Source organism: Pseudophryne corroboree, chromosome 8 (genome assembly GCF_028390025.1).
Source record: "Pseudophryne corroboree isolate aPseCor3 chromosome 8, aPseCor3.hap2, whole genome shotgun sequence".
Taxonomy (NCBI): Eukaryota; Metazoa; Chordata; class Amphibia; order Anura; family Myobatrachidae; genus Pseudophryne; species Pseudophryne corroboree.
Window position 1 is genome coordinate 405,304,225 of NC_086451.1, and position 25,788 is coordinate 405,330,012.

At 43.9% G+C, this 25,788-nt stretch overlaps 1 protein-coding gene across 1 annotated transcript in view; it reads right to left on the bottom strand.

The window, feature by feature from the left end:
* Positions 1 to 2,786: 2,786 nt before the first annotated feature.
* LOC134948020 (cytochrome P450 2A5-like) overlaps positions 2,787 to 25,788 on the bottom strand; it is a 69,350-nt gene continuing 46,348 nt past the window's right edge. The window contains exons 6-9 of the mRNA XM_063935783.1: positions 14,484 to 14,625; positions 12,659 to 12,846; positions 11,500 to 11,641; positions 2,787 to 2,866 (exon numbers count right to left, since the gene is read on the bottom strand). Of these exons, the coding sequence (XP_063791853.1) occupies positions 2,787 to 2,866; positions 11,500 to 11,641; positions 12,659 to 12,846; positions 14,484 to 14,625 (552 nt within the window). The remainder of the gene's footprint in view (positions 2,867 to 11,499; positions 11,642 to 12,658; positions 12,847 to 14,483; positions 14,626 to 25,788) is intronic.

The window sequence follows — 25,788 nt, forward strand, 5'->3', positions numbered from 1 at the left end:
CAGTCGCAGTGCGAACATTGCGCATGCGCAGTTTGCGGAAAATCGCTGCGATGCGATGAAAAAGAACAAGCGAACAACTCGGAATGAGGGCCATTGTGATATATTGTATACAAATCCTTTTAATAACAAATATATACATCAATAAGCTTTGGAACTCAGATAATGTGTGGGTGTATTGTTTTCTCTTATGGGATGTAGTGTTTTGCGATGTATAGCGCACATTCATAGCACATGGTAATAAGATGTGCAGGCGTCCACAATATATATATATTAGAGCTGGCATTTTAAATATTTGTTAGAAAGTAATTAGACTTTTACAATAATGTATCCATCAATTATGTTTATCTGCAAAATGATCTTAATTTAACTTATATAGCAAAAACAAACAAAAATAATAACATTTTCTACCTGCACAATATTCAAACAAATGACTCCTTTCACATGCAAAACAACCAAAAATACTCGGCGCCTGATCCTTCTCCTGTTGGCAAACGTAGATCTGGGACTGGGCTGCAGCTTCCTAATACGGGCTATTGTAAGAACCCTTTTAGCAAGCAAAAAATATTTAAAACCAAAGTTTTAATAGGAAGCACTGTCCAGTCACATTCATATACAAAATATATGTAATTTCACAAATAGAGCATATATGGCCATATAGTATACATAAAATAAAATCAACAATTTAATAATAACAGATAAATAGAATAAAAAATTCAGATGTTAGTCAATTAATCGACTTATATTAAAAAGGGCATGCAATCTTGCTCACAGTTAGTACTAGTCATCCATACGTATTAATACGTTAGTCCATTAGTAATTGGATCCAATATAATAAAATGCTAATTCCTCAGATATCACTGGTGGTTTTAATATGTCGATTAATTAATTTTAAGTCGATCTATTTTATTTTATGTATACTATATGGCCATATATGCTCTATTTGTGAAATTAAATATATTTTGTATATGAATGTGACTGGACAGCGCATCCTATTAAAACTTTGGTTTTAAATATTTTTTGCTTTCACATGCAAAACTGTTTCCTCCACATGGGATGTGTTTAAAAAGGGTTCACTACGGCTGGCCGGCGGTCGGGCTCCCGGCGACCAGCATCCCGGCGCTGGGAGCCCGACCGCCGGCTTACCGACAGCTTGGCGAGCACAAATGAGCCCCTTGCGGGCTCGCTGCGCTCGCCACGCTACGGGCACGGTGGCGCGCTACGCGCGCCACACTATTTTATTCTCCCTCTATGGGGGTCGTGGACCCCCACGAGGGAAAATAAGTGTCGGTATGCCGGCTGTCGGGCTCCCGGCGCCGGTATACTGAGCGCCGGGAGCCCGACCGCCGGCAAACAGAAGACCACCCGTTTAAAAAGGGTGTCAGCCACCTGAGCACGATTAAAACCATTTTCCTGTCACATACTGTACATTCAAATAGATTAAGCTTAAAATTCCTTCACCAGTGAACCAGAACATTAATAAATAAACATTTGGGAGTGGATTTAACTTGTTGCTGAACTATATGTATAAAAATAAATTCCTTCTATAATGTATCTACAAATATGTTGTTAACTATTATTATATCCAGAATTTATAGTTGCTCTATTATCTTTGAAATAATTGATTAAAAAAACACTTAACTGACAACTTTTTTTTGCCAAAACTGCACAGAAATGTACTTTTTTTTAAATTTAGTAATGTTTAAACAGTATTTTTAAAGATATATTTAAATATTTTATGTAAACAAATATACTTACTTCCCACCCCCATCAGAAATATTTCCCCTAGTGGCATAAGATCCCCTGAATTATCAACATCCACACCCCCTGTGGTAACAGATCCTCCTGACAGAGACAAATACTGTACCTACACACTATATATATTTTTTATATTATTATTAATATATCCCTGAAAAAGATAGTGTGTGCCCCCTGCTGCTGCCATATGTGTAGTAAGCTGCATGTATGTGCCACCTGCTACCGCCATGTGTGTTGTGTGCTGTATGTAGTGTGTAGCCCCTGCCACCATGTGTGTAATGTGTGCCTCCTGCTGCCACCATGTGTGTAGTGTGCTCTATGTAGTGTGTGCCCCCTGCCGCCATGTGAGTAGTGTGCTCTATGTGTTTGTTTTTTTACCTGTAGGGTCCATTGTGTTTTATTTTCTACTTATTGAGGACAATATGTTTTTGTTTTATTTTCCTGTGGGAGCAACATGTTATTTTTTTTTTCTTGTGGAATGTTTTTAGTGTTGCACAATGCATATGTCCCATGTAGTGTTCGTACAGAGTTGCAGCACAGATACAGGCGCATGTGCCAAGAAGTGAATTAGACATGTGTTGCACATTCATGGGCAGTTAAAGGGGTAGATGTAGCATAGTATGGGCGTGTTACTGAAGTGACATGGAAGTGTTGCTGAAATTGGGTGTAGTACTGGTGACCAGCGGTCTCCTGACCGCCGGTCACCTTACCGACGCCGGGATCCCGGCAGCATACCGACGCCGGGATCCCGGCGGGGAGGGGCGAGTGCAGCAAGCCCCTTGCGGGCTCGCTGCGCTTGCCACGCTGCGGGCTCGGTGGCGACCTGCGCTCGCTACGGGTTCTATTCCCACTCTATGGGTGTCGTGGACACCCACGAGTGGAAATAGTCCCTTTTGGTCGGCATGCCGACCATCGGGATAGTGAGCCGTCGGGCTCATGGAGGAGGTCATGTGACTGTCGGTCAGCTGACCGGCGGTCACATGAATACCACCCGCTGAAATTGGTTGCATATAGAGACTGCATTGCTCACATTAGAGGCCATACTCAGATGGATGATCTGCACCTAGCATAGGGCTGGTTAAAGTTTCAATGGTGCGACTGATGGTGGCATCTAAAGATGAACAAACCATGATTGCAGGGTCTGTAGACACTGACAGGGGGCGTCTCAGTCCTTGCACTTTCGAAAACATGGCATTATCACAAAGTTGCAGAAGAGCGGATGCCTGGAGTTATTTTACATGCTTACAATTTTGGAGTAAGCACCTGCTGGCTTTGCGGTTGCACCCTCCAGCAGAACAGGGATGGGGGGGAGGCAGCTAAGTGGGTAGTGTCCGGTGTGTTATGTATTGTAAATTGGGGATGGGGACACAATGACACATCTCCCACTTCACCCGGGAACAGAGCCGGCCCTAACTAATATGATGCCCTAGGCAAGATTTTGGCTGGTGCCCCCTAGTACCACCGCTAGTTCCGCCTCTGACCCTGCACCCCTTTCCCAGCACCATCACCCCCCACCCATAGCAGTCCTTTTTTTTATTTTTCTACCCCCTGTAATTTATATAAGAACAGTGTGCACATTCGGCACACAACCCAAAAAGGTATGTGTGTTTGCTGGCAAGGGGCATGGCCACACAATAGTACCCCCAATTCAACTTATGCCTCACAGTAGTTCAACTTTATTCACAATTTATAATGCGATAGTGTCCCTTATTCACATTACATCACACAGTAGTACCACTTTACCTTATATACGTTACTCCTCACAGTAGTGCCCCTCATTCACATAACATCATACTGAATTGCTCCTTATTCACATTACACCACACCATATTGCTCTTTATTCTCATTACCCCACACCATATTGCTCCTAATTCACATTAGACCACACAGTAGTGCCCTTTCTATACGTTACGCCACACAGTAGAGCACCTTATACACATAATGCTACACATTGGTAATGCATTTATACACATAATACCACACAGTAATGCCCCTTACACATATGACACACATTATTAATGTCCTTATAAACATAATGCGCCTTACACATTATGCCAACCCTTATAAATGCCTTTATGCACATAATTTCCCTTACACATATGCCGCATATTGTTAATGCCCATAATGACACACTTTGGGTGAGATTCAAATGACATATCACGCCCAATTTCCTTCTAAAATGATCTTCGTTATTGTGCATATTGTGCCCATAGTGATCAGGTTTAGCTGTGTAAAGGGTTGGGTGCCTCCCTACTCCGGAGGTAGCAAGCTGAAATAATGATACTACGCCCCTGAGGGCAGAAACAGAATGGGTGTGAAAAGGGGTGAAAATAATTGAATCTCCCCCATAATGTGCCTTACACATATGCCGCACATTATTAGTTCCTATATACACTTAATGACACACATAGTGCCCCTTACACATATGTTACACATTACTAATGCCCTTATACACATAATGACATATATAGTTCCGTGCGTGAGTCAACTGGCAGCTCTGCTAACGTCGGGTGCACATTTTTTTTATGAAAATGCATCTTATTTGAATTTCTATGTGGCTAGGATGCACAAGCAGTTTCTGCTGATTAAAATGATATGTGGCATGCCTATTCTGTGTGCATCTGTGGCTGTATCTGCATACAAAATGCTACACACAGAATATAGGCATGCAACATATCATTTTAATCAGCAGAAGCTGCTTGTGCCCCTAGGCATACCAGATGCCCTAGGCGATTGCCTAGTTTGCCTATACCTAAGGCCGGCTCTGCCCGGGAAGGGCAGCGGGGAGGCTCCGGGAGACTTGAGCACTTTTCCAAGTATCTGCTAGAGCCAAAACGAGTCAAAAAGTATCAGAAACACTCTCATTTAATGCATATTTATTAATTTAGCACATCTTAAAATATACAAAGGAGCTCATTCAGAGATGGAAGCAGATCGCTGCATACGTAGCCAGCACAATATAAATTTGAGTATATCTGTGTTAAATTAGAGTAAATGTTCCCGAATGTATCAGAAGGAGAGACATACAGTACAGTATATGTAACCTCTGGTGCAGTTTAAAATAATCCTGAATAAGGAAATGGATTGGAAATTCAACATGATACATTTCAATATAAAGAACATTTACATAAATATTTATACTTAGCGAGGAATAAAAGAGATTGTGTAAGGCTTTGGAAAATTCCCCAATCCCGATACGTTTGGCGTGATGTCCAATTCCTCCAGTGGAACGGGAGACTTCAAGTTAAATTGTTGCAAAATTGTAACTAAGAAAAGAAAAAGCTCCATGCGTACCAAAGCCTTTCCCAAACACATCCTTTTCCCTGGTGCAAAATAAAAATGTAAAGTATTACTAAATGGTACCATTCACAATTTAAGGCCTAATTCAGGGTTGATCGCAAAAGCAAAATCTTTCTCTAATGAGCAAAACCATGGGGGTCATTCCAAGTTGTTCGTTCGTTGCCGATTTTCACTATGCTGCGATTTGTTGCTAAATGCGCATGCGCATGGTACGCAGGGCGCATGCGCTAAGTTATTTAACTAAAAACTTAGCAGTTTTGGCGTTGTTCGTGCGTCGCTTTTCAGTCGCACTGGTGATCGGTGAGTGATTGACAGGAAAGGGGCGTTTCTGGGTGGTAACTGAGCGTTTTCCGGGAGTGTGCTAAAAAACGCAGGCGTGTCAGGTAAAAACACGGGAGTGTCTGGAGAAATGGGGGAGTGGCTGGCCGAACGCAGGGCGTGTTTGTGACGTCAAACCAGGAACTAAACGGACAGAGCTGATTGCAATCTAGGAGTAGGTCTGGAGCTACTCAGAAACTGCAAGAAAATATTTAGTAGCAATTCTGCTAATCTTTCGTTCGCTATTCTGCTAAGCTAAGATACACTCCCAGAGAGCGGCGGCCTAGCGTTTGCAATGCTGCTAAAAGGAGCTAGCGAGCGAACAACTCGGAATGAGGGCCCATGTGTACTGCAAGTGGGGTAGATGTAACATGTGCAGAGAGAGTTAGATTTGGGTGGGTTATTATATTGTTTATGTGCAGGGTAAATACTGCCTGCTTTATTTTTACACTGCAATTTAGATTTCAGTTTGAACAAACCACACCCAAATCTAACTCTCTCTGCTCATGTTACATCTGCCCCCCCTGCATTGGTAATGGTTTTGCCCATTAGAGAAAGATTTTGCTTTTATGATTACCCCTGAATTTAGCCCTTAAAGACAAATATGCTGCTTTCGCAAATGAAAATGCTGTTTAGTAATTAATTATGAATATTTGAATGTTTTTTGCTTGTGATGAAGGGAAGAAGAAAACCTGTTAATTCCGGATACAAATAGAGTCTCTCATATCTGAAATGCTTGGGATCAGTAGTATTTTGGATTTAGGATTTTCTGTATTTTGGAATATCTGCATACCATAATGACATATTTGGGATATGAAACCCAAGTCTAAACACACAATGCATTTATGTGTCATATACATCTTATACACATAGCCTGAAGGTAATTTTATACAATATTTTTAATAATTTTGTGCACAAAACAAAATTGAACCCCCTATGTGCACAAAGTTTGTGTACATAGGGGGTAATTCAGGCCTGATCACTATGCTGCGTTTTCTCACAGCCTGCTATCAGGTCCAAGCTGTGTATGCGTATGCACCGCAAAGCGCAGGCGTGTCGGACGAATGCACCGGGCATAGCAACGGGACGGTGCGAAAAAAATGATCGCATGGGCGATCGCAAGGAGATTGAGAGGAAGAGGGCGTTTGTGGGTGGCAACTGACCGTTATCAAGGAGTGTCTGGAAAAAAGCAGGTGTGTACAAGCGTTGGAAGGGAGGGTGTCTGGCGTCAAATCCAGTCCCGGACAGGCTGAAGTGATAACAGCGGCTGAGTAAGTCATGGGCTGCGCAGAGACTGCACAAAATCAGTTTGTGCACTCTGCTACACATGCATTTGCACACTTGCACAATGAAAATACTCGTCCTGTGGGGGTCATTCCGAGTTGATCGCTCGCTAGCAGTTTTTAGCAGCCGTGCAAACGCATTGCCGCTGCCCACTGGGGATTGTACTTTCGCTTTATAGAAGTACGAACATTTGTGCAGCAGTGCGCCTGCAAAATCTTACTCTTCGTGTGCGTTGATTCTAATGATGGTGGGATGGCTTTTGACGTGATACACGGGCCCAGCGTTCGCCCAGCCACGCCTGCGTTTTCCCCCGACACGCCTGCGTTTTCTAAGCACTCCCTGAAAATGGTCGGTTGACACCCAGAAACGCCCACTTCATGTCAATCTTCCTGCGTTGTGCTGTGCGACTGAAAGCTTCACTAGAACCTGTGCAAAACCACAAAGGACATTGTACCCGTACGTCGCGTGTGCGCATTGTGGTGCATATGCATGTGCAGAAATGGCGCTTTTTAGCCTGATCGCTGCACTGCGAACAACGGCAGCTAGCGATCAACTCGGAATGACCCCCTGTATGCGGTGATTATCTGATTGCAGGATAGCAAAAATCGCTGCTCGGTAATCAAAGTCCGAATTAGGCCTATTGAACCATCAAAAGGCAGAGGTGCCACTACAGTATCTCAGTCACACTCAAAAATGTTTTAGAGTTTATGAATATTATGGATATCGGATTTTCCACGTGTTTTGTTGAATTTGCGGGTGTTTTCAACAGTTTTCTGGTCCGTTTTTACCAATGCCATTTAGTCAATAAAAAAAACAAAATGAATAGGTCTAGCAAAAATGGACCAAAAAACTGTTGAAATCGCCCGCTTTTGAATACCCACATGTCGAATTAGTGCTGATTTTTCAACTGTCGGAAAACTCTGCACTAATTGAATATACCCCTGAGGAGCTTAAAATGTCTTTCATTATCATGATGAAATAGTCAATCTTATGGAACCAATCTGTGTGAGTGGGAGGTTTAATAGAATTCCAGAGTAACAGAATAATGGAATGTGCTGCATTACTAAGATGGTGAAGTAAAGATTTCCCATATTCTGTCACTGGGGTATGATAGTTGATGAGTAACCAAAATGCTGGACCTGTAGGTACAGGGGTGACTAAAATTTGTTGGGAAACAGATATAATCTCAGTTCAGAAGTTTGATAATCGGGGGGCAGTCCCTCCAGATGTGTCACAGAGAGCTTGGGACAGAGAGAAATCTCCAGCAGACATTAGAAATTGATGGAAACATGGCATGACATAAAGAAGAATGTCTGTACCATTTCATTAAAATCTTATATTGTGTTTCTATTACAGTAACGCAAATAGAGCTTCAGTGAGCCTTAAGATAGTTTGCCACTCCTGGTCAGAGAGGGAAAGGCCTAAATCTCTTTCCAAAGCTCTAGCCCACGATGGAATATGGGTGTCCTGGTTCATTAATAGTAATTGGTATAAAGCAGATACTGTATGAGGAAAGAGTCGGGAGACACAAAGCTTGTGAAATAAAGTAAGGTCTCTTTTAGCCTAAACCATTCTACCTCCTGAGATCAAAAAATGGCAGACTTGGAGAAATTTCCAAAAATCCTCATGGGGGATAGCCCATTTATCTCATATCCCTGAATATTGTTTAATGCCTGGAGCACTCACCAGTTGGCTGACTTTTAAAAGGCCCATAACCACCCAATTCAGGAAGTGGGAGGGGTTGATGCCTATCAGAAAATTAGAATTAGCTTAGAAAGAAGTGAGAGGGCCAAAGCTTGAAGATATAGTTGAGAGATGTTCGAGAGACTTCCAAATGGAAAGCGTTGGGGATATCGTCCGTTGAGAAGGTGATAATTTGGGGAGGGAAGGTAGCCATGGCATTATTTCAGGCGGTAGTTACATAGAGCAGCCTTTGAGGGTAAACAATTGACAAGTATCTCTATTTCTGGTCAATTCAAGGATTCTAATTAGTTGTATGGCATGACAATAAGATTTGATATCCGCAAAATTAAGACCACCCATCTATTTTGGGAGTGACAGTAGATCACATCTAATTCTAGGCCTTTTCTGGGACCAAATGAACTGATGAATCAGTAAATTAAGACCGAAACCAGTATTCAGGCATTAGTATCTATAGAACCTGAAGGAGGTTAAGTAATTTGGGAAGAGCGTTCCATGTTAATTTTGCCTAGCCAAGAAAGCTGCTTCATGTGTCAATGTGTATAATCTGCAGTGACAATTTCATTATGATCCAGAGGTATACCTGGAGTGAGTAATGCAGAAGTCTGAGTATGAGACAGGTATGGTGGATTGGCTTGACACGTGGAATTACTGTAACAATTTGAGGTAAGATGAAGTGGCTTGACATGTGGTCTATCTTCTGGACAGTCACCCACAGTAAGCCCCATTGAGTATACCTGCAGGTCTTCATGCCTATAAGAGCCACTCTTCCCTTAAGACTAGATATGCCTACCGGTACTGGGGTGCTCACCAGGACTTATGCCACTGGCAACAGTATGGGCTTATTACTAAGATGACCAGAGTTATCTGTTGGTGAAAAGGTCAGAAGCCGTAAGAAGAGTAGGGAATGGGACGAGAGACTGGGTGATGTACTGTGGCTGTGTAAGAGGCAGAAAAGAGCAAAGCAGAGATAAGCAATGAGGAATGGACTACTGGGGGGAGTCAGGTGCAATATATGATATAGACGATGGTCAGTACGGTAGTAATAATAATGGCAAGAACAAATAAGTGATAGAGGTAAGTATCTGTGTGGAAGGTCCACACTAAACCTGAATTCTAGGTGAGCAGGATCCGATCAGGAAGGTGATCAAGACTAGGTAACCAAATTCAGGAGTTCACAGAGCTGACAGGTTCTCACATGAAACAGAAACTATAACCAGCTATTTGGGAGTGAACAGGAAATGAATATAAATATGCTTGCACCAATCAGGAAGCTGATTTAATTAAAACAACTAAGTGCAGCTGCCCTGCTGCACATACACTTAATACTAAGCAAGTGGGAACGCCATCTGCCTCCGGCGTCCCCGTTGCTAGGAGTCTGGTGGCTCCCAGCACCCAGTGTCAGCCTGTTGCTAGGCACCGGGCGGGAACCAGTAGGCATTGCGCCTGGCGTCAGCCTGTTGCTAGGTGCCAGGCGGGGACCAGGAAACATTGCACCTGGTGTCAGCCTGTTGCTAGGCGCCAGGCGGGGAGCAGCAGTCCCAGCAGTCGGGGAAGAAACGGCGTCCCAGTTACCAGGTAAGCGTTGGGACCCGCATCTCCCAGCCGCACTGCTGCTGACAATATTATCAGAGAGTAGTTTGTTGAGTACAGTATGTGGTTCCGATAGTTTAAAATAAATCTCACCAGACATGGACAATTTACATTTAATAGTTTAATCTACTGAAGTAAAGCTGAGATTTGTGTGGTCTTTAACTTTTTTTTATGTAAGAACCCAGCTGAATGAACTTTGCTCAGAGTACACACTTACGTGTTTCCCAGACAGTGATCTGGAACATACCCAGATTGTCATTATTGTCACTAAGACCAAATCAATCTCAGCCTTACAATAAGCATCTTGTAGGAGAGACTAAATTATCTGCCAGGTCCATCGTCTGGGACAGGAGTGAGGTAGGGGCAGTGTCAGTGAAATTGGGGCATGATCTGACCAGGTCACTGTCCTATAGTAGCTTCAATGGGCATTTGGAGAGGTCTATGGCTCAAAAATAGTTACTGTAGATCAGGTGGGAATAAGTCTGGTGGGGATGGGAATATAATGAATAGATATGATCAGTGGGATGTAGGATCCTTCAAGAGTTGGACAACTGGTGCTCATGAAAGACTTGTTTAACTAAATGGTATTTAGCTGTTGAAAACTGAGGGGAGCTATTGGAAATGTCAAGTGGAGGATCCAAAGACGCCTTTGCCTCTTCAGGACTTGTGCTAACTACACAACTATGGTATACAGTCAATAGCTCTACAGTGTCTACTTACACAGTCAATAGGTCGACACCAGATGGTCGACATGCATTAGGTCGACATGGTGAAATAGTCTACATGGTAATTAAGTACAGTAGATCTATGAAAAGTTGATAGTGCTTATGGTCAACAGGTTTGCATGGTCGATATGCCAATGGTAGATGCACATACTTTCGAGTTTATTTTAAAAAATGTCATTTTTTTAAAACTTTTTCATACTTTATCATCCACGTGGACTATGATTGGAAGTAGTAACATGTGCCAAGTTGTAGTGGAGCGAGGCACCTTTCTTGAAGCATGGCGAGTGAAGCGAGCCATGCGAGGAGACACAGTACACTAGTTGAGGGTCCACATGCTGAAACGGCAAAAATTACACCAAAAAAAGAGTCAACCTTTTTCCACTTCGACCCATTCATGTGTCAACCCTTTGTACCTGTCAACCATTTCCAGTTTGAACCTTTCATAGGTCAACCTAATGACCATGTTGAACTTTTGTCAATGTCAATATTTTCACTGTCAGCCTAATGCTTGTAGACCTTCTGACTGTAGATCTATTGAACCATAACCATAAGTACAGCTGTCTTTATTTCATGAAGGCAAAATTTGTACACAGCTTTCCATCATATCTGTATGATCGGTCTCATATTAGACTCATATTAGACTTAGTTACTTCTTATGACTTCTGTAGGTAAGATAACTTCCATTTCTGTGTTATACAGTAGGTAAACATATTGGCAATGATAAAACTTTCTAATTTCCTGCAAGCCCTTTCACCTACTATATTATATGTGGTTGGAGCATACTACTATCAAATATTTATTTAGATTTTTCAAGTCTATATACCTGTTGATAGAGGAATAAAGGCATCATTCTTTTTATATTTTCCATTTTCATCAAGGAAATTCTTGGGATTGAACTCATTTGGGTATGGGAAACAAGTGGGGTCTTTCAGCACCGAGGATAACACTGGAAACACATTGGTGAGCTAAAAAATATAGAAGACTGGAAGTAAAATCATTATACACGCATGCATACATACATACATACATACATACATACATACATACATACATACACACACACACACACACACACACACACCCAGATACACTATATTATATAGAGGTGTAGCTAGATGCCATTGTGCTTGGATCAAGGGTATGTTTTGGCACCCTCCTCCCTGTACTGAATTGGGGCCTAGCCAACATATAGTTGCATGTTACATTTGATAAGAAACAATATTTAAAAATCCTAAATTTTAAATTAACAGGTCCGGTTCTAGACCTTGTGGCGCTCAGGGCAAACGTTTCCTTTGGGTGCCCCCATGTTTAAAATACGGTCAGTGCATGCTGAAGGCTTGGAACAACAATATAGGGGAATGGCAGTACGAACAGTGTAATGGTTAGCATTACTGCCTCACAGCACTGAGGTCATGGGTTCGATTCCCACCATGGCCCTAATTGTGCGGAGTCTGAGGGGTCTATTTACTAAGCCTTGGATGGAGATAAAGTGGGCGGAGATAAAGTACCAGCCAGCCATCTCCTAACTGCCATGTCATAGACTGGGTTTGAAAAATGACAGTTAAGAACCGATTGGCTGGTACTTAGTAGGTTCCACAGAATGCTAAGCCTATTTTGTAACAGGTAATTCAGGCTGCCTCAGTACTTGCTAATCAGGGATTAAGCCATATGATCATCTAATTTGTTTTATAAAGTTAACTGTGGCTCCAGTGACCCCAATCTGAGTACTGTAATGGTCCAGACAATTATGTATACATCAGTAAGTAGAGCACATAGTGGACTGTGCAGGAGATGCCTACGTGCACATTTCACTGTACAAACAGCTGATTGTTTATCTAAACTATCAAGTGATCGGCATAGTGTACACCCAGCTTTAGTAAATTACCATGGTTAAATAGTATCAGTAAGTCTGCAGCTACCTATATATTTATACCAAGTCAGATTAGCAAATATGCTCCATCATTCTGGAGTATGACATCTACCTTGGGTATAGAGTACCCTCTATACTTGATGTCTCTTGTGGTTTTCCGTGGTAAACCCATTGGGAGCAAGTCTATGAATCGTTGTATTTCACTGATCACAGCATCTGTGTAGGGCATTTGGCTTCTGTCTTCCACCTTGGGGCTCCGGTTTCGACCAATGACCTGGTCAATTTCCTCATGGACTTTAGCTATTAATCAGAAATTATTATACAGATGTGTCCCCATACATCTTTGCTGAAACCACACCAAACAGCCCCGCTTGAAGCGCCAAGTCCCTTGACAATATTCTATCTTCGATCTCTAATCAAGCATCTTTTTTGTTTATTTTTTGTCAAAAATGCATCTTAGTTGCAACACAATGCGACTAAGATGCATGCGGAGACTGTGCCGATTAATTATATATATATATGGCACTTGTATATCTGTGCGCGACTGAGTACCTGAAGCTGTTCATGAAGTACTACAATGTAACTGCTGCAGCTTTTTTGCCAGTACAAGTTCTGTTCTGCTCGGTATACAGACACAGTCATACACAATATACAAGTATCATATATTAATTTAATCAGCACAGTCTCCTCATGCGACCTAGTCACATTGTGTTGTGACTAAAATGCATTTTCAGCAAAAAAACATTTAAAAATGCCCAACGTTAGCAGAGTTGCACGGGACCTGGCGGCTCACTCATGCCAGGCATCTCGCACTGCATAAGAGAAAATGCACATTACACTAAATATTCAAGGCACTATATAAAGTATAATAAATGTTTAATGTTACATAAATGACATTTAGTTAATCAAACACAACAACAAAAAACACTGGATTTATTAACATATAGAACTATTAGTAACAAAATCTCTATAAATTCCTAATGCAATACTAAAGGTATCTCCCTGAGTATAAGTCGTAACAGGGGAGGATTGGCCATAGGGCTCACCACAAAGGTTCCTGGTAGGCTGACATGTCTGTGGGTCCTGTTTTGTGTGTTGTCATGTGACCCCACCACCCACATGACAGGCAGCCCACTGCACTCAGTACACTGCATTGTCCCCATTCATTCTGTTATTCCATCTCTGCAGTACAGCAACTCTGCCATCCTCTGATGCTGCCATGGCTACACGGTATGTTATACATCTTGTGCTGCCTATGTCGTGCCACTTCTACAAAATCTTACAGGGCCACTTTTAGTTCCCAATCCGCCCCTGGTCTAAGACACAACTACAGCAAAAGACACAAGGGAAGGACACAATTACATACCATCAGGCCCTATAGGTAGGGATCCTGCCTTCCTCAACAGACCCCACCCTCTCATCAATCCCCACCCCCATTAGGGCTGCTTCCTTATATTTCCTGACCTGGTTTTCCATCCCAATCCACCCTCCGAGACGGAACAATGAATTTATTATATAGTGAAAATGTAGAGTGTGGGTTTAGTGAGCACTTTAGTCACTGAGAGTGATAGGAATATTATGTTCATACTTTGAAGGAAAATCAAATACTTCTTATTGTTGGCAGCTGCAGCTCATTACACACAGGCTGCATTGAGAGTGCCCCAGTCAGCATAATTGATTAAGATCACAATAATCTTCCTTTGAAATCGCGCTGCATGGCGTATTGAGGCTAGATGTAGCAGGACACTTCTGTATGTTACTTATCATTGGCCACAGCAAGCATCTTGAGCAAATAGACTATATGTATATATATATATATATATATATATATATCAATATTCAGTAGGTTATGTTAAATTATCTTTTAAAAAAGACAAACAACCGTTGTTATATTCTTACGGAAAGAATAAATTAGGCATTTAGATGTCCTTACATACCAAGAACATCCCGGTGTTTCAGAAGAATAAGAAGAGAATAAGTCAGAGTTGTGCTCATTGTCTCCACCCCAGCGAAGAAGATCTGTAAAGTGCTGTTTACTAAATTGGTGAGATGGTATTCGCTTTTGGGATTCATCTTTTCCTGCAGACACAGGAGACAAATAAACATTAAAGAATATTTAGGGTGGGATGTATTCATCCAAAAAATAAAATTTTCAAAGGATTACTGAACACATACAGATCTCCATATGTGATAAAGAGGTTTCCAATATCTGCTGTGGATCACACAGCAGTCTCCATAGAATTCTATTTATAAATAGAACACTGGATGGATACTGCACTAGATACTTCCCTGGAGTTCCACCTCACCCAGAGTAGTTTGGTGGAGCAAGTGGATTGATAATGCAATTAGACATTGTAGAATGAAACACTGGGAACAATATGGTGTCTGGGCTTTAGGTCAATCATGAAAAAGCCGAGAGTCATTAGGTCGAGCACTAATGGTCCACATGCATTAGGTCGAAATGGTCAATAGGTCATGTCAAAGGTCAACAGTGCTTATGGTAGACAGGTAAAAAAGGTCACCAGGTTCACATGGTCAACACACATATGATCAACACAGCTTTTCTGGGGGGGGGGGTTAGCATTTTAATCAACTTTTTCATACTTTATCATCCATGTGGCCTACGATTGGGAATAGTAACCTTGCCCAAATGTAAGGGGATGCGGTACACTAACTAAAGACACAGAAAAACTTAAAAATGCTGTGTAGATATTTTTTTTGTGTTGACCTTTAGTCAAGTCAGCATTTTCATGTGTTGACATTTTGACCATGTCGATCTTTCCTATTGTCAACCCTTTGTCAAGTCGGCCTTTTCATGTGTCGACCTAATGCATAGCGGCCATTAGTCATCGACCTAAAGACTCTAGACCTTTTTCATGTAGATCTGATGATCCATACCCAAGCAATATACAGTACTTTGATTATCTGCTACATTGTAAGCAAATATACTATACAACTAAAACACAAAGAGGGGTTAAGTGTATCAGAATACTGTATATCTGAAATTCTAGGAGGAAGTTAATACAAATTAAACGTTTGAAGTTCTGCACTACAAGACTTTTTATGTATGAAACTACTGGTTGTTGTATGAAACTACTGGTTGTTCAGAATAAACAGCCTCCATAAAATTCTGATTAAGAGGTACGTACCTTATTGACTGGTTTTTAATAGAGATGTGCACTTGAAATTTTTCGGGTTTTGTGTTTTGGTTTTGGGTTCGGTTCCGCGGCCGTGTTTTGGGTTCGACCGCGTTTTGGCAAAACCTCACCGAATTTTTTTTGTCGGATTCGGGTGTGTTTTGGATTCGGGTGTTTTTTTCAAAAAACCCTAAAAAACAGCTTAAATCATAGAATTTGGGGGTCATTTTGATCCCAAAGTATTATTAACCTCAAAAACCATAATTTCCACTCATTTTCAGTCTATTCTGAATACCTCACACCTCACAATATTATTTTTAGTCCTAAAATTTGCACCGAGGTAGCTGTGTGAGTAAGATAAGCGACCCTAGTGGCCGACACAAACACCGGGCCCATCTAGGAGTGGCACTGCAGTGTCACGCAGGATGGCCCTTCCAAAAAACCCTCCCCAAACAGCACATGACGCAAAGAAAAAAAGAGGCGCAATGAGGTAGCTGTGTGAGTAAGATAAGCGACCCTAGTGGCCGACACAAACACCTGGCCCATCTAGGAGTGGCACTGCAGTGTCACGCAGGATGGCCCTTCCAAAAAACACTCCCCAAACAGCACATGACGCAAAGAAAAAAAGAGGCGCAATGAGGTAGCTGTGTGAGTAAGCTAAGCGACCCTAGTGGCCGACACAAACACCGGGCCCATCTAGGAGTGGCACTGCAGTGTCACGCAGGATGGCCCTTCCAAAAAACACTCCCCAAACAGCACATGACGCAAAGAAAAAAAGAGGCGCAATGAGGTAGCTGTGTGAGTAAGATAAGCGACCCTAGTGGCCGACACAAACACCGGGCCCATCTAGGAGTGGCACTGCAGTGTCACGCAGGATGGCCCTTCCAAAAAACACTCCCCAAACAGCACATGATGCAAAGAAAAAAAGAGGCGCAATGAGGTAGCTGTGTGAGTAAGATAAGCGACCCTAGTGGCCGACACAAACACCTGGCCCATCTAGGAGTGGCACTGCAGTGTCACGCAGGATGGCCCTTCCAAAAAACACTCCCCAAACAGCACATGACGCAAAGAAAAATTAAAGAAAAAAGAGGTGCAAGATGGAATTGTCCTTGGGCCCTCCCACCCACCCTTATGTTGTATAAACAGGACATGCACACTTTAACCAACCCATCATTTCAGTGACAGGGTCTGCCACACGACTGTGACTGAAATGACGGGTTGGTTTGGACCCCCACCGAAAAAGAAGCAATTAATCTATCACTGACCTGGTTTGGGAGTGTTGTGGACTCGGGGCTTCTTCCGATGACCGGGAAGAGGAACCGCCACTGGGTCGTAGTAGAGATGGCCGGATGTAGGTCTTCCTCATGCAGGACTAAGACGGCAGGCGGGAGGCCCAGAGGAATTCTTGAAGGTCTCCTGTAAGACAAGACTTGTAGAAATACTGAAGGCTGGGGTACTGAGATATTGGAGACACTGTGGTATTGGAGGCACTGAGGTGCTGGGAGTACAGGGAGTGCAGGGAGGCCCTTGGAGGCACGGAGGTGCTTGGAGGCACGGAGGTGCTTGGGGGCACGGAGGTGTTTGGAGACACCGAGGTGTTTGGAGGGATGAGGTGCTTGGAGGCACGAGGTGCTTGGAGACACGGAGGTAACTGGAGGCACAGAGGTGCTTGGAGGCACGGAGGTGCTTAGAGGCACGGAGGTGTTTGGAGACACCGAGGTGTTTGGAGGGATGAGGTGCTTGGAGGCACGAGGTGCTTGGAGGTAACTGGAGGCACGGAGGTGCTTGGAGGCACAGAGGTGCTTGGAGGCATGGAGGTGCTTGGAGGCACGGAGGTGCTTGGAGGCACAGAGGTGCTTGGAGGCACGAGGTGCTTGGAGGCACGGAGATAATTGGAGGCACGGAGATAATTGGAGGCACGGAGATAATTGGAGGCACGGAGGTGATTGGAGGCACGGAGATAATTGGAGGCACGGAGGTGCTTGGAGGCTCAGGATGCTTGGAGGCACAGGATGCTTGGAGGCTCAGGATGCTTGGAGGCACAGGATGCTTGGAGGCACAGGATGCTTGGAAGCACAGGATGCTTGCAGGGACGAGGGAGCTCTGGAATCACAGCTTCCGCAGGAGAAACGAAGATACTCAGGCACCGGATCTCTGCCTGGTATCTGATTTTAAATTCCCCGCCCTAGCCTGATTGGCGGAGCAGGCAGGTGACGTCAGACCTGCTCCGCCTCCTTGCCCTCGCTTGTGATGGCGGCGTCCTTGCTTCCGGGAAGCCGCCGGAGAGCAGCGCCGACCCGCCGCTGAAGCCGGAGACCGTCAGGGGAAGAGAGGCGCCGGGCAGACCAGGCCACCCGCAGGGACAAGCGCGGTCGCCGCTGCCCGAGGTTCGTGACATAATCTCTCCTTGCACAAACTGGCTCTACAGAGGCAAGATGTCCACCTCATCATCATCCTCCGATATATCACCGTGTACATCCCGCTCCTCACAGATTATCAATTCGTCCCCACTGGAATCCACCATCTCAGCTCCCTGTGTACTTTGTGGAGGCAATTGCTGCTGGTCAATGTCTCCACGGAGGAATTGATTATAATTCATTTTAATGAACATCATCTTCTCCACATTTTCTGGAAGTAACCTCGTACGCCGATTGCTGACAAGGTGAGCGGCGGCACTAAACACTCTTTCGGAGTACACACTTGTGGGAGGGCAACTTAGGTAGAATAAAGCCAGTTTGTGCAAGGGCCTCCAAATTGCCTCTTTTTCCTGCCAGTATAAGTACGGACTGTCTGACGTGCCTACTTGGATGCGGTCACTCATATAATCCTCCACCATTCTTTCAATGGTGAGAGAATCATATGCAGTGACAGTAGACGACATGTCCGTAATCGTTGTCAGGTCCTTCAGTCCGGACCAGATGTCAGCATCAGCAGTCGCTCCAGACTGCCCTGCATCACCGCCAGCGGGTGGGCTCGGAATTCTGAGCCTTTTCCTCGCACCCCCAGTTGCGGGAGAATGTGAAGGAGGAGATGTTGACAGGTCGCGTTCCGCTTGACTTGACAATTTTGTCACCAGCAGGTCTTTGAACCCCAGCAGACTTGTGTCTGCCGGAAAGAGAGATCCAAGGTAGGTTTTAAATCTAGGATCGAGCACGGTGGCCAAAATGTAGTGCTCTGATTTCAACAGATTGACCACCCGTGAATCCTTGTTAAGCGAATTAAGGGCTCCATCCACAAGTCCCACATGCCTAGCGGAATCGCTCCCTTTTAGCTCCTCCTTCAATGCCTCCAGCTTCTTCTGCAAAAGCCTGATGAGGGGAATGACCTGACTCAGGCTGGCAGTGTCTGAACTGACTTCACGTGTGGCAAGTTCAAAAGGTTGCAGAACATTGCACAACGTTGAAATCATTCTCCACTGCGCTTGAGACAGGTACATTCCACCTCCTATATCGTGCTCAATTGTATAGGCTTGAATGGCCTTTTGCTGCTCCTCCAACCTCTGAAGCATATATAGGGTTGAATTCCACCTCGTTACCACTTCTTGCTTCAGATGATGGCAGGGCAGGTTCAGGCGTTTTTGGTGGTGCTCCAGTCTTCTGTACGTGGTGCCTGTACGCCGAAAGTGTCCCGCAATTCTTCTGGCCACCGACAGCATCTCTTGCACGCCCCTGTCGTTTTTTAAAAAATTCTGCACCACCAAATTCAAGGTATGTGCAAAACATGGGACGTGCTGGAATTTGCCCATATTTAATGCACACACAATATTGCTGGCGTTGTCCGATGCCACAAATCCACAGGAGAGTCCAATTGGGGTAAGCCATTCCGCGATGATCTTCCTCAGTTGCCGTAAGAGGTTTTCAGCTGTGTGCGTATTCTGGAAACCGGTGATACAAAGCGTAGCCTGCCTAGGAAAGAGTTGGCGTTTGCGAGATGCTGCTACTGGTGCCGCCGCTGCTGTTCTTGCGGCGGGAGTCCATACATCTACCCAGTGGGCTGTCACAGTCATATAGTCCTGACCCTGCCCTGCTCCACTTGTCCACATGTCCGTGGTTAAGTGGACATTGGGTACAACTGCATTTTTTAGGACACTGGTGAGTCTTTTTCTGACGTCCGTGTACATTCTCGGTATCGCCTGCCTAGAGAAGTGGAACCTAGATGGTATTTGGTAACGGGGGCACACTACCTCAAGAAATTGTCTAGTTCCCTGTGAACTAACGGCGGATACCGGACGCACGTCTAACACCAACATAGTTGTCAAGGCCTCAGTTATCCGCTTTGCAACAGGATGACTGCTGTGATATTTCATCTTCCTCGCAAAGGACTGTTGGACAGTCAATTGCTTGGTGGAAGTAGTAAAAGTGGGCTTACGACTTCCCCTCTGGGATGACCATCGACTCCCAGCAGCAACAACAGCAGCGCCAGCAGCAGTAGGCGTTACACGCAAGGATGCATCGGAGGAATCCCAGGCAGGAGAGGACTCGTCAGAATTGCCAGTGACATGGCCTGCAGGACTATTGGCATTCCTGGGGAAGGAGGAAATTGACACTGAGGGAGTTGGTGGGGTGGTTTGCGTGAGCTTGGTTACAAGAGGAAGGGATTTACTGGTCAGTGGACTGCTTCCGCTGTCGCCCAAAGTTTTTGAACTTGTCACTGACTTATTATGAATGCGCTGCAGGTGACGTATAAGGGAGGATGTTCCGAGGTGGTTAACGTCCTTACCCCTACTTATTACAGCTTGACAAAGGCAACACACGGCTTGACAAATGTTGTCCGCATTTCTGGTGAAATACTTCCACACCGAAGAGCTGATTTTTTTGGTATTTTCACCAGGCATGTCAACGGCCCTATTCCTCCCACGGACAACAGGTGTCTCCCCGGGTGCCTGACTTAAACAAACCACCTCACCATCAGAATCCTCCTTGTCAATTTCCTCCCCAGTGCCAGCAACACCCATATCCTCCTCATCCTGGTGTACTTCAACACTGAAATCTTCAATCTGACTATCAGGAACTGGACTGCGGGTGCTCCTTCCAGCACTTGCAGGGGGCGTGCAAATGGTGGAAGGCGCATGCTCTTCACGTCCAGTGTTGGGAAGGTCAGGCATCGCAACCGACACAATTGGACTCTCCTTGTGGATTTGGGATTTCGAAGAACGCACAGTTCTTTGCGGTGCTTTTGCCAGCTTGAGTCTTTTCAGTTTTCTAGCGAGAGGCTGAGTGCTTCCATCCTCATGTGAAGCTGAACCACTAGCCATGAACATAGGCCAGGGCCTCAGCCGTTCCTTGCCACTCCGTGTGGTAAATGGCATATTGGCAAGTTTACGCTTCTCCTCCGACAATTTTATTTTAGATTTTGGAGTCCTTTTTTTACTGATATTTGGTGTTTTGGATTTTACATGCTCTGTACTATGACATTGGGCATCGGCCTTGGCAGACGACGTTGCTGGCATTTCATCGTCTCGGCCATGACTAGTGGCAGCAGCTTCAGCACGAGGTGGAAGTGGATCTTGATCTTTCCCTAATTTTGGAACCTCAACATTTTTGTTCTCCATATTTTAATAGGCACAACTAAAAGGCACCTCAGGTAAACAATGGAGATGGATGGATACTAGTATACTTATGGATGGACGAGCGACTGCCGACACAGAGGTAGCTACAGCCGTGGACTACCGTACTGTGTCTGCTGCTAATATAGACTGGATGATAATGAGATGAAATCAATATATATTATATCACACTAGTACTGCAGCCGGACAGGTATATATATTTATTATGTAATGACTGATGACGGACCTGCTGGACACTGTCAGCTCAGCAGCACCGCAGACTGCTACAGTAAGCTACTATAGTAGTATGTATAAAGAAGAAAGAAAAAAAAAACCACGGGTAGGTGGTATACAATTATGGATGGACGAGCGACTGCCGACACAGAGGTAGCTACAGCCGTGGACTACCGTACTGTGTCTGCTGCTAATATAGACTGGATGATAATGAGATGAAATCAATATATATTATATCACACTAGTACTGCAGCCGGACAGGTAGATATATTTATTATGTAATGACTGATGACGGACCTGCTGGACACAGTCAGCTCAGCAGCACCGCAGACTGCTACAGTAAGCTACTATAGTAGTATGTATAAAGAAGAAAGAAAAAAAAAAACACGGGTAGGTGGTATACAATTATGGATGGACGAGCGACTGCCGACACAGAGGTAGCTACAGCCGTGGACTACCGTACTGTGTCTGCTGCTAATATAGACTGGATGATAATGAGATGAAATCAATATATATTATATCACACTAGTACTGCAGCCGGACAGGTAGATATATTTATTATGTAATGACTGATGACGGACCTGCTGGACACAGTCAGCTCAGCAGCACCGCAGACTGCTACAGTAAGCTACTATAGTAGTATGTATAAAGAAGAAAGAAAAAAAAAAACACGGGTAGGTGGTATACAATTATGGATGGACGAGCGACTGCCGACACAGAGGTAGCTACAGCCATGGACTACCGTACTGTGTCTGCTGCTAATATAGACTGGATGATAATGAGATGAAATCAATATATATATATAATATCACTAGTACTGCAGCCGGACAGGTATATATATTTATTATGTAATGACTGATGACGGACCTGCTGGACACTGTCAGCTCAGCAGCACCGCAGACTGCTACAGTAAGCTACTATAGTAGTATGTATAAAGAAGAAAGAAGAAAAAAAACCACGGGTAGGTGGTATACAATTATGGATGGACGAGCGACTGCCGACACAGAGGTAGCTACAGCCGTGGACTACCGTACTGTGTCTGCTGCTAATATAGACTGGATGATAATGAGATGAAATCAATATATATATATATAATATCACTAGTACTGCAGCCGGACAGGTATATATATTTATTATGTAATGACTGATGACGGACCTGCTGGACACTGTCAGCTCAGCAGCACCGCAGACTGCTACAGTAAGCTACTATAGTAGTATGTATAAAGAAGAAAGAAAAAAAAAAAACACGGGTAGGTGGTATACAATTATGGATGGACGAGCGACTGCCGACACAGAGGTAGCTACAGCCGTGGACTACCGTACTGTGTCTGCTGCTAATATAGACTGGATGATAATGAGATGAAATCAATATATATATATATATATAATATCACTAGTACTGCAGCCGGACAGGTATATATATTTATTATGTAATGACTGATGACGGACCTGCTGGACACTGTCAGCTCAGCAGCACCGCAGACTGCTACAGTAAGCTACTATAGTAGTATGTATAAAGAAGAAAGAAAAAAAAAAAAAACACGGGTAGGTGGTATACAATATTATATATATATTATATACAATTATATATATATATATATATGTAAGGCAGGGGAAAAGAACAGGCGCCATATGGTGTAGTATTTAGGAATAAATGGAGTGATATGTATGTGAATAAAATATAAGTACCGGATAGATTCTTGAGATTAAGCCTGTATATCTCAGATAATTCTTTGTGGCTGTTTCCCCACCAGATAAATTCTTGAGATTTAAGCCTGTATATCTCGGACAATTCTTTGTGGCTGTTCCCCACCATAGAGTTCACATAGAGTGGCAGACCCGTGTACTGTCTAGCCTCTTTCTCACTCACCGCTGGGAGGACCATATATATATATATTAAACTGGTGGTGACTGGTGGTCAGGTCACTGGTCACACTATCAGCAACTTGCAAGTAGTACTCCTAAGCAGACAATCACAATATATATTATACTGGTGGTCAGTGTGGTCACAATGGCAGTGTGGCACTCTGGCAGCAAAAGTGTGCACTGTACGTTATATGTACTCCTGAGTCCTGCTCTCAGACTCTAACTGCTCCCCACTGTCAGTGTCTCCCCCACAAGTCAGATAATATACAGTCACACTATCTATCACTTCAGCAAGTAACTAGTACTCCTCCTAATGCTCCCCAAAATTACTACTGTGTCTCTCTCTACTGTCTCACTCTCTTCTCTATAAACGGAGAGGACGCCAGCCACGTCCTCTCCCTATGAATCTCAATGCACGTGTGAAAATGGCGGCGACGCGCGGCTCCTTATATAGAATCCGAGTCTCGCGATAGAATCCGAGCCTCGCGAGAATCCGACAGCGGGATGATGACGTTCGGGCGCGCTCGGGTTAACCGAGCAAGGCGGGAAGATCCGAGTCGCTCGGACCAGTGTAAAAAAACATGAAGTTCGGGCGGGTTCGGATTCCGAGGAACCGAACCCGCTCATCCCTAGTTTTTAAAAGAATGCACCATATAATAAGAGACCACGCAACAGAAATTAAAATCATTAGCATGAATTTTTATTGATAAATCGAACAAAACAAACAACATTATATTTGATTAAAAGATAATCCAATATATATTTGAGGTCCTTACAAGTACACAGTCATATAGATGTGACTACACAATTTTATTGATAGTCTCCCTTGTAAAAAAAACTTATTGTCACTCTCCTTTTTGTTTTAGTTACATAAAACAATAAAAGTTGAATTTTATCTATTTGATCTGCTATAATAGCAATAGAATTCTATGCAGCTGTGATGTGCCCATATGCATGAAGCACTGTAAATTGTACACTCCCCGCAACCTAAATATAACCCCCCAACCACAGCCTAACCCTAACCCTTCCCAGTGGTGCCTAAACCTAACCCCCCTCCCCGCAGCCTAAATCTAACACACACACACACCCACAGCCTAACCCAAACCCTCCCTGGGGGTTGCCTAACCCTCACCCACCCTCATTTCAGCTTAAACCTAACTCCCCCTGGGTGTAGCCTAACCCTACCCCTGGCAGCCTAAACCTAACCTCCCCCCGCAGCTTACCTCTCCAGGGGAGCCTGAAGATGGCCATCTGTTTCAGTGCAACGGCATCTTAAGCTGCATTTGCTTACCATACATACCCACAACATGCCAATGTCTGTCTAGCCAGCCCCTTTTACCAACCAGAAACGCCCACTGAATGTCAATCTCTCCATGTGCAATTTCAGTCTGCATCTTAGATCAGTAACCATCAGGACTCATACGTAGTGTGACATGGACGCATGCACAGCATGAAAATATCTGGCTTTTGCATGCACCACTATGTCCACCTCTAAATCAGGCCCACTATGGAGATGTATCAGGTCTTGGAGACAGTTAAAGTGGAGAATTTTGCAAATCATCTTCATAGCTTCTATCACTTCATAGACTGTGCTAGATAAATGACAGCAGCTGATTGATTGCTTTGGGAACTTTTCCATTCTATGGGGTCTATGTACTAAGCTGTGGAGAAAGATAAAGTGGAGAGAGTTAAAGTACTAGCCAATCAGCTCCTTACTGACATGCTATAGGCTGCTTTTGAAAAATGACAGCTAGGAGCTAGTCAGCTGGTACTTTATCTCCGTTCACTAGATCTCTGTCCAAGGCTTAGTACACGGACTCCTTTGTCTCTCCGAGGCTTGATACATCTCCCTCTCTATCTTATACACACTACTGTTCCTTATTTTAATTTCAACAATAAGAGCTCTACAGCTCTCATCCACCCTCATTATTTGCTCCTATTCACGATTGCAGGACTTTCTTTGGGCTGCAACCACTTTGTGGAATATCCTCCCATGCACAATAAGACTTTCGTCTAGTCTCCAAACCTTCAAGCATTCCCTGAAAACTGGCCTCATCAGGCAAGCTTATCAAATTCAGACACCGTTCACATATCCTTCATACACTTTCCTATCCAATTATATCCCCACTGTACAATCCACACATATTCTCACATATTTCCTCTTCCGTCACTTTCGCTTCCTCCTGACCCCAGGCCAACATTGCTGGGAGACCATATCATGCAGCCCACCAAGACCCTTTACAATCTGGTGGACAACTATGCAATAGATAGCACCTATCCTTGTGCATCAATGCCTATTTCCCTATAGATTGTAAGCTTGTGAGCAGGGCCTTCCTACCTCTATGAATGTCTCTTATTACCCAGTTTTGTTCTATTACTGTTGTTTCCAATTGTATAGCGCAACGGAATTTGCTGCGCTATATTAGAAACTGTTAATAAATAAGAGATGTGCGGTTCGGT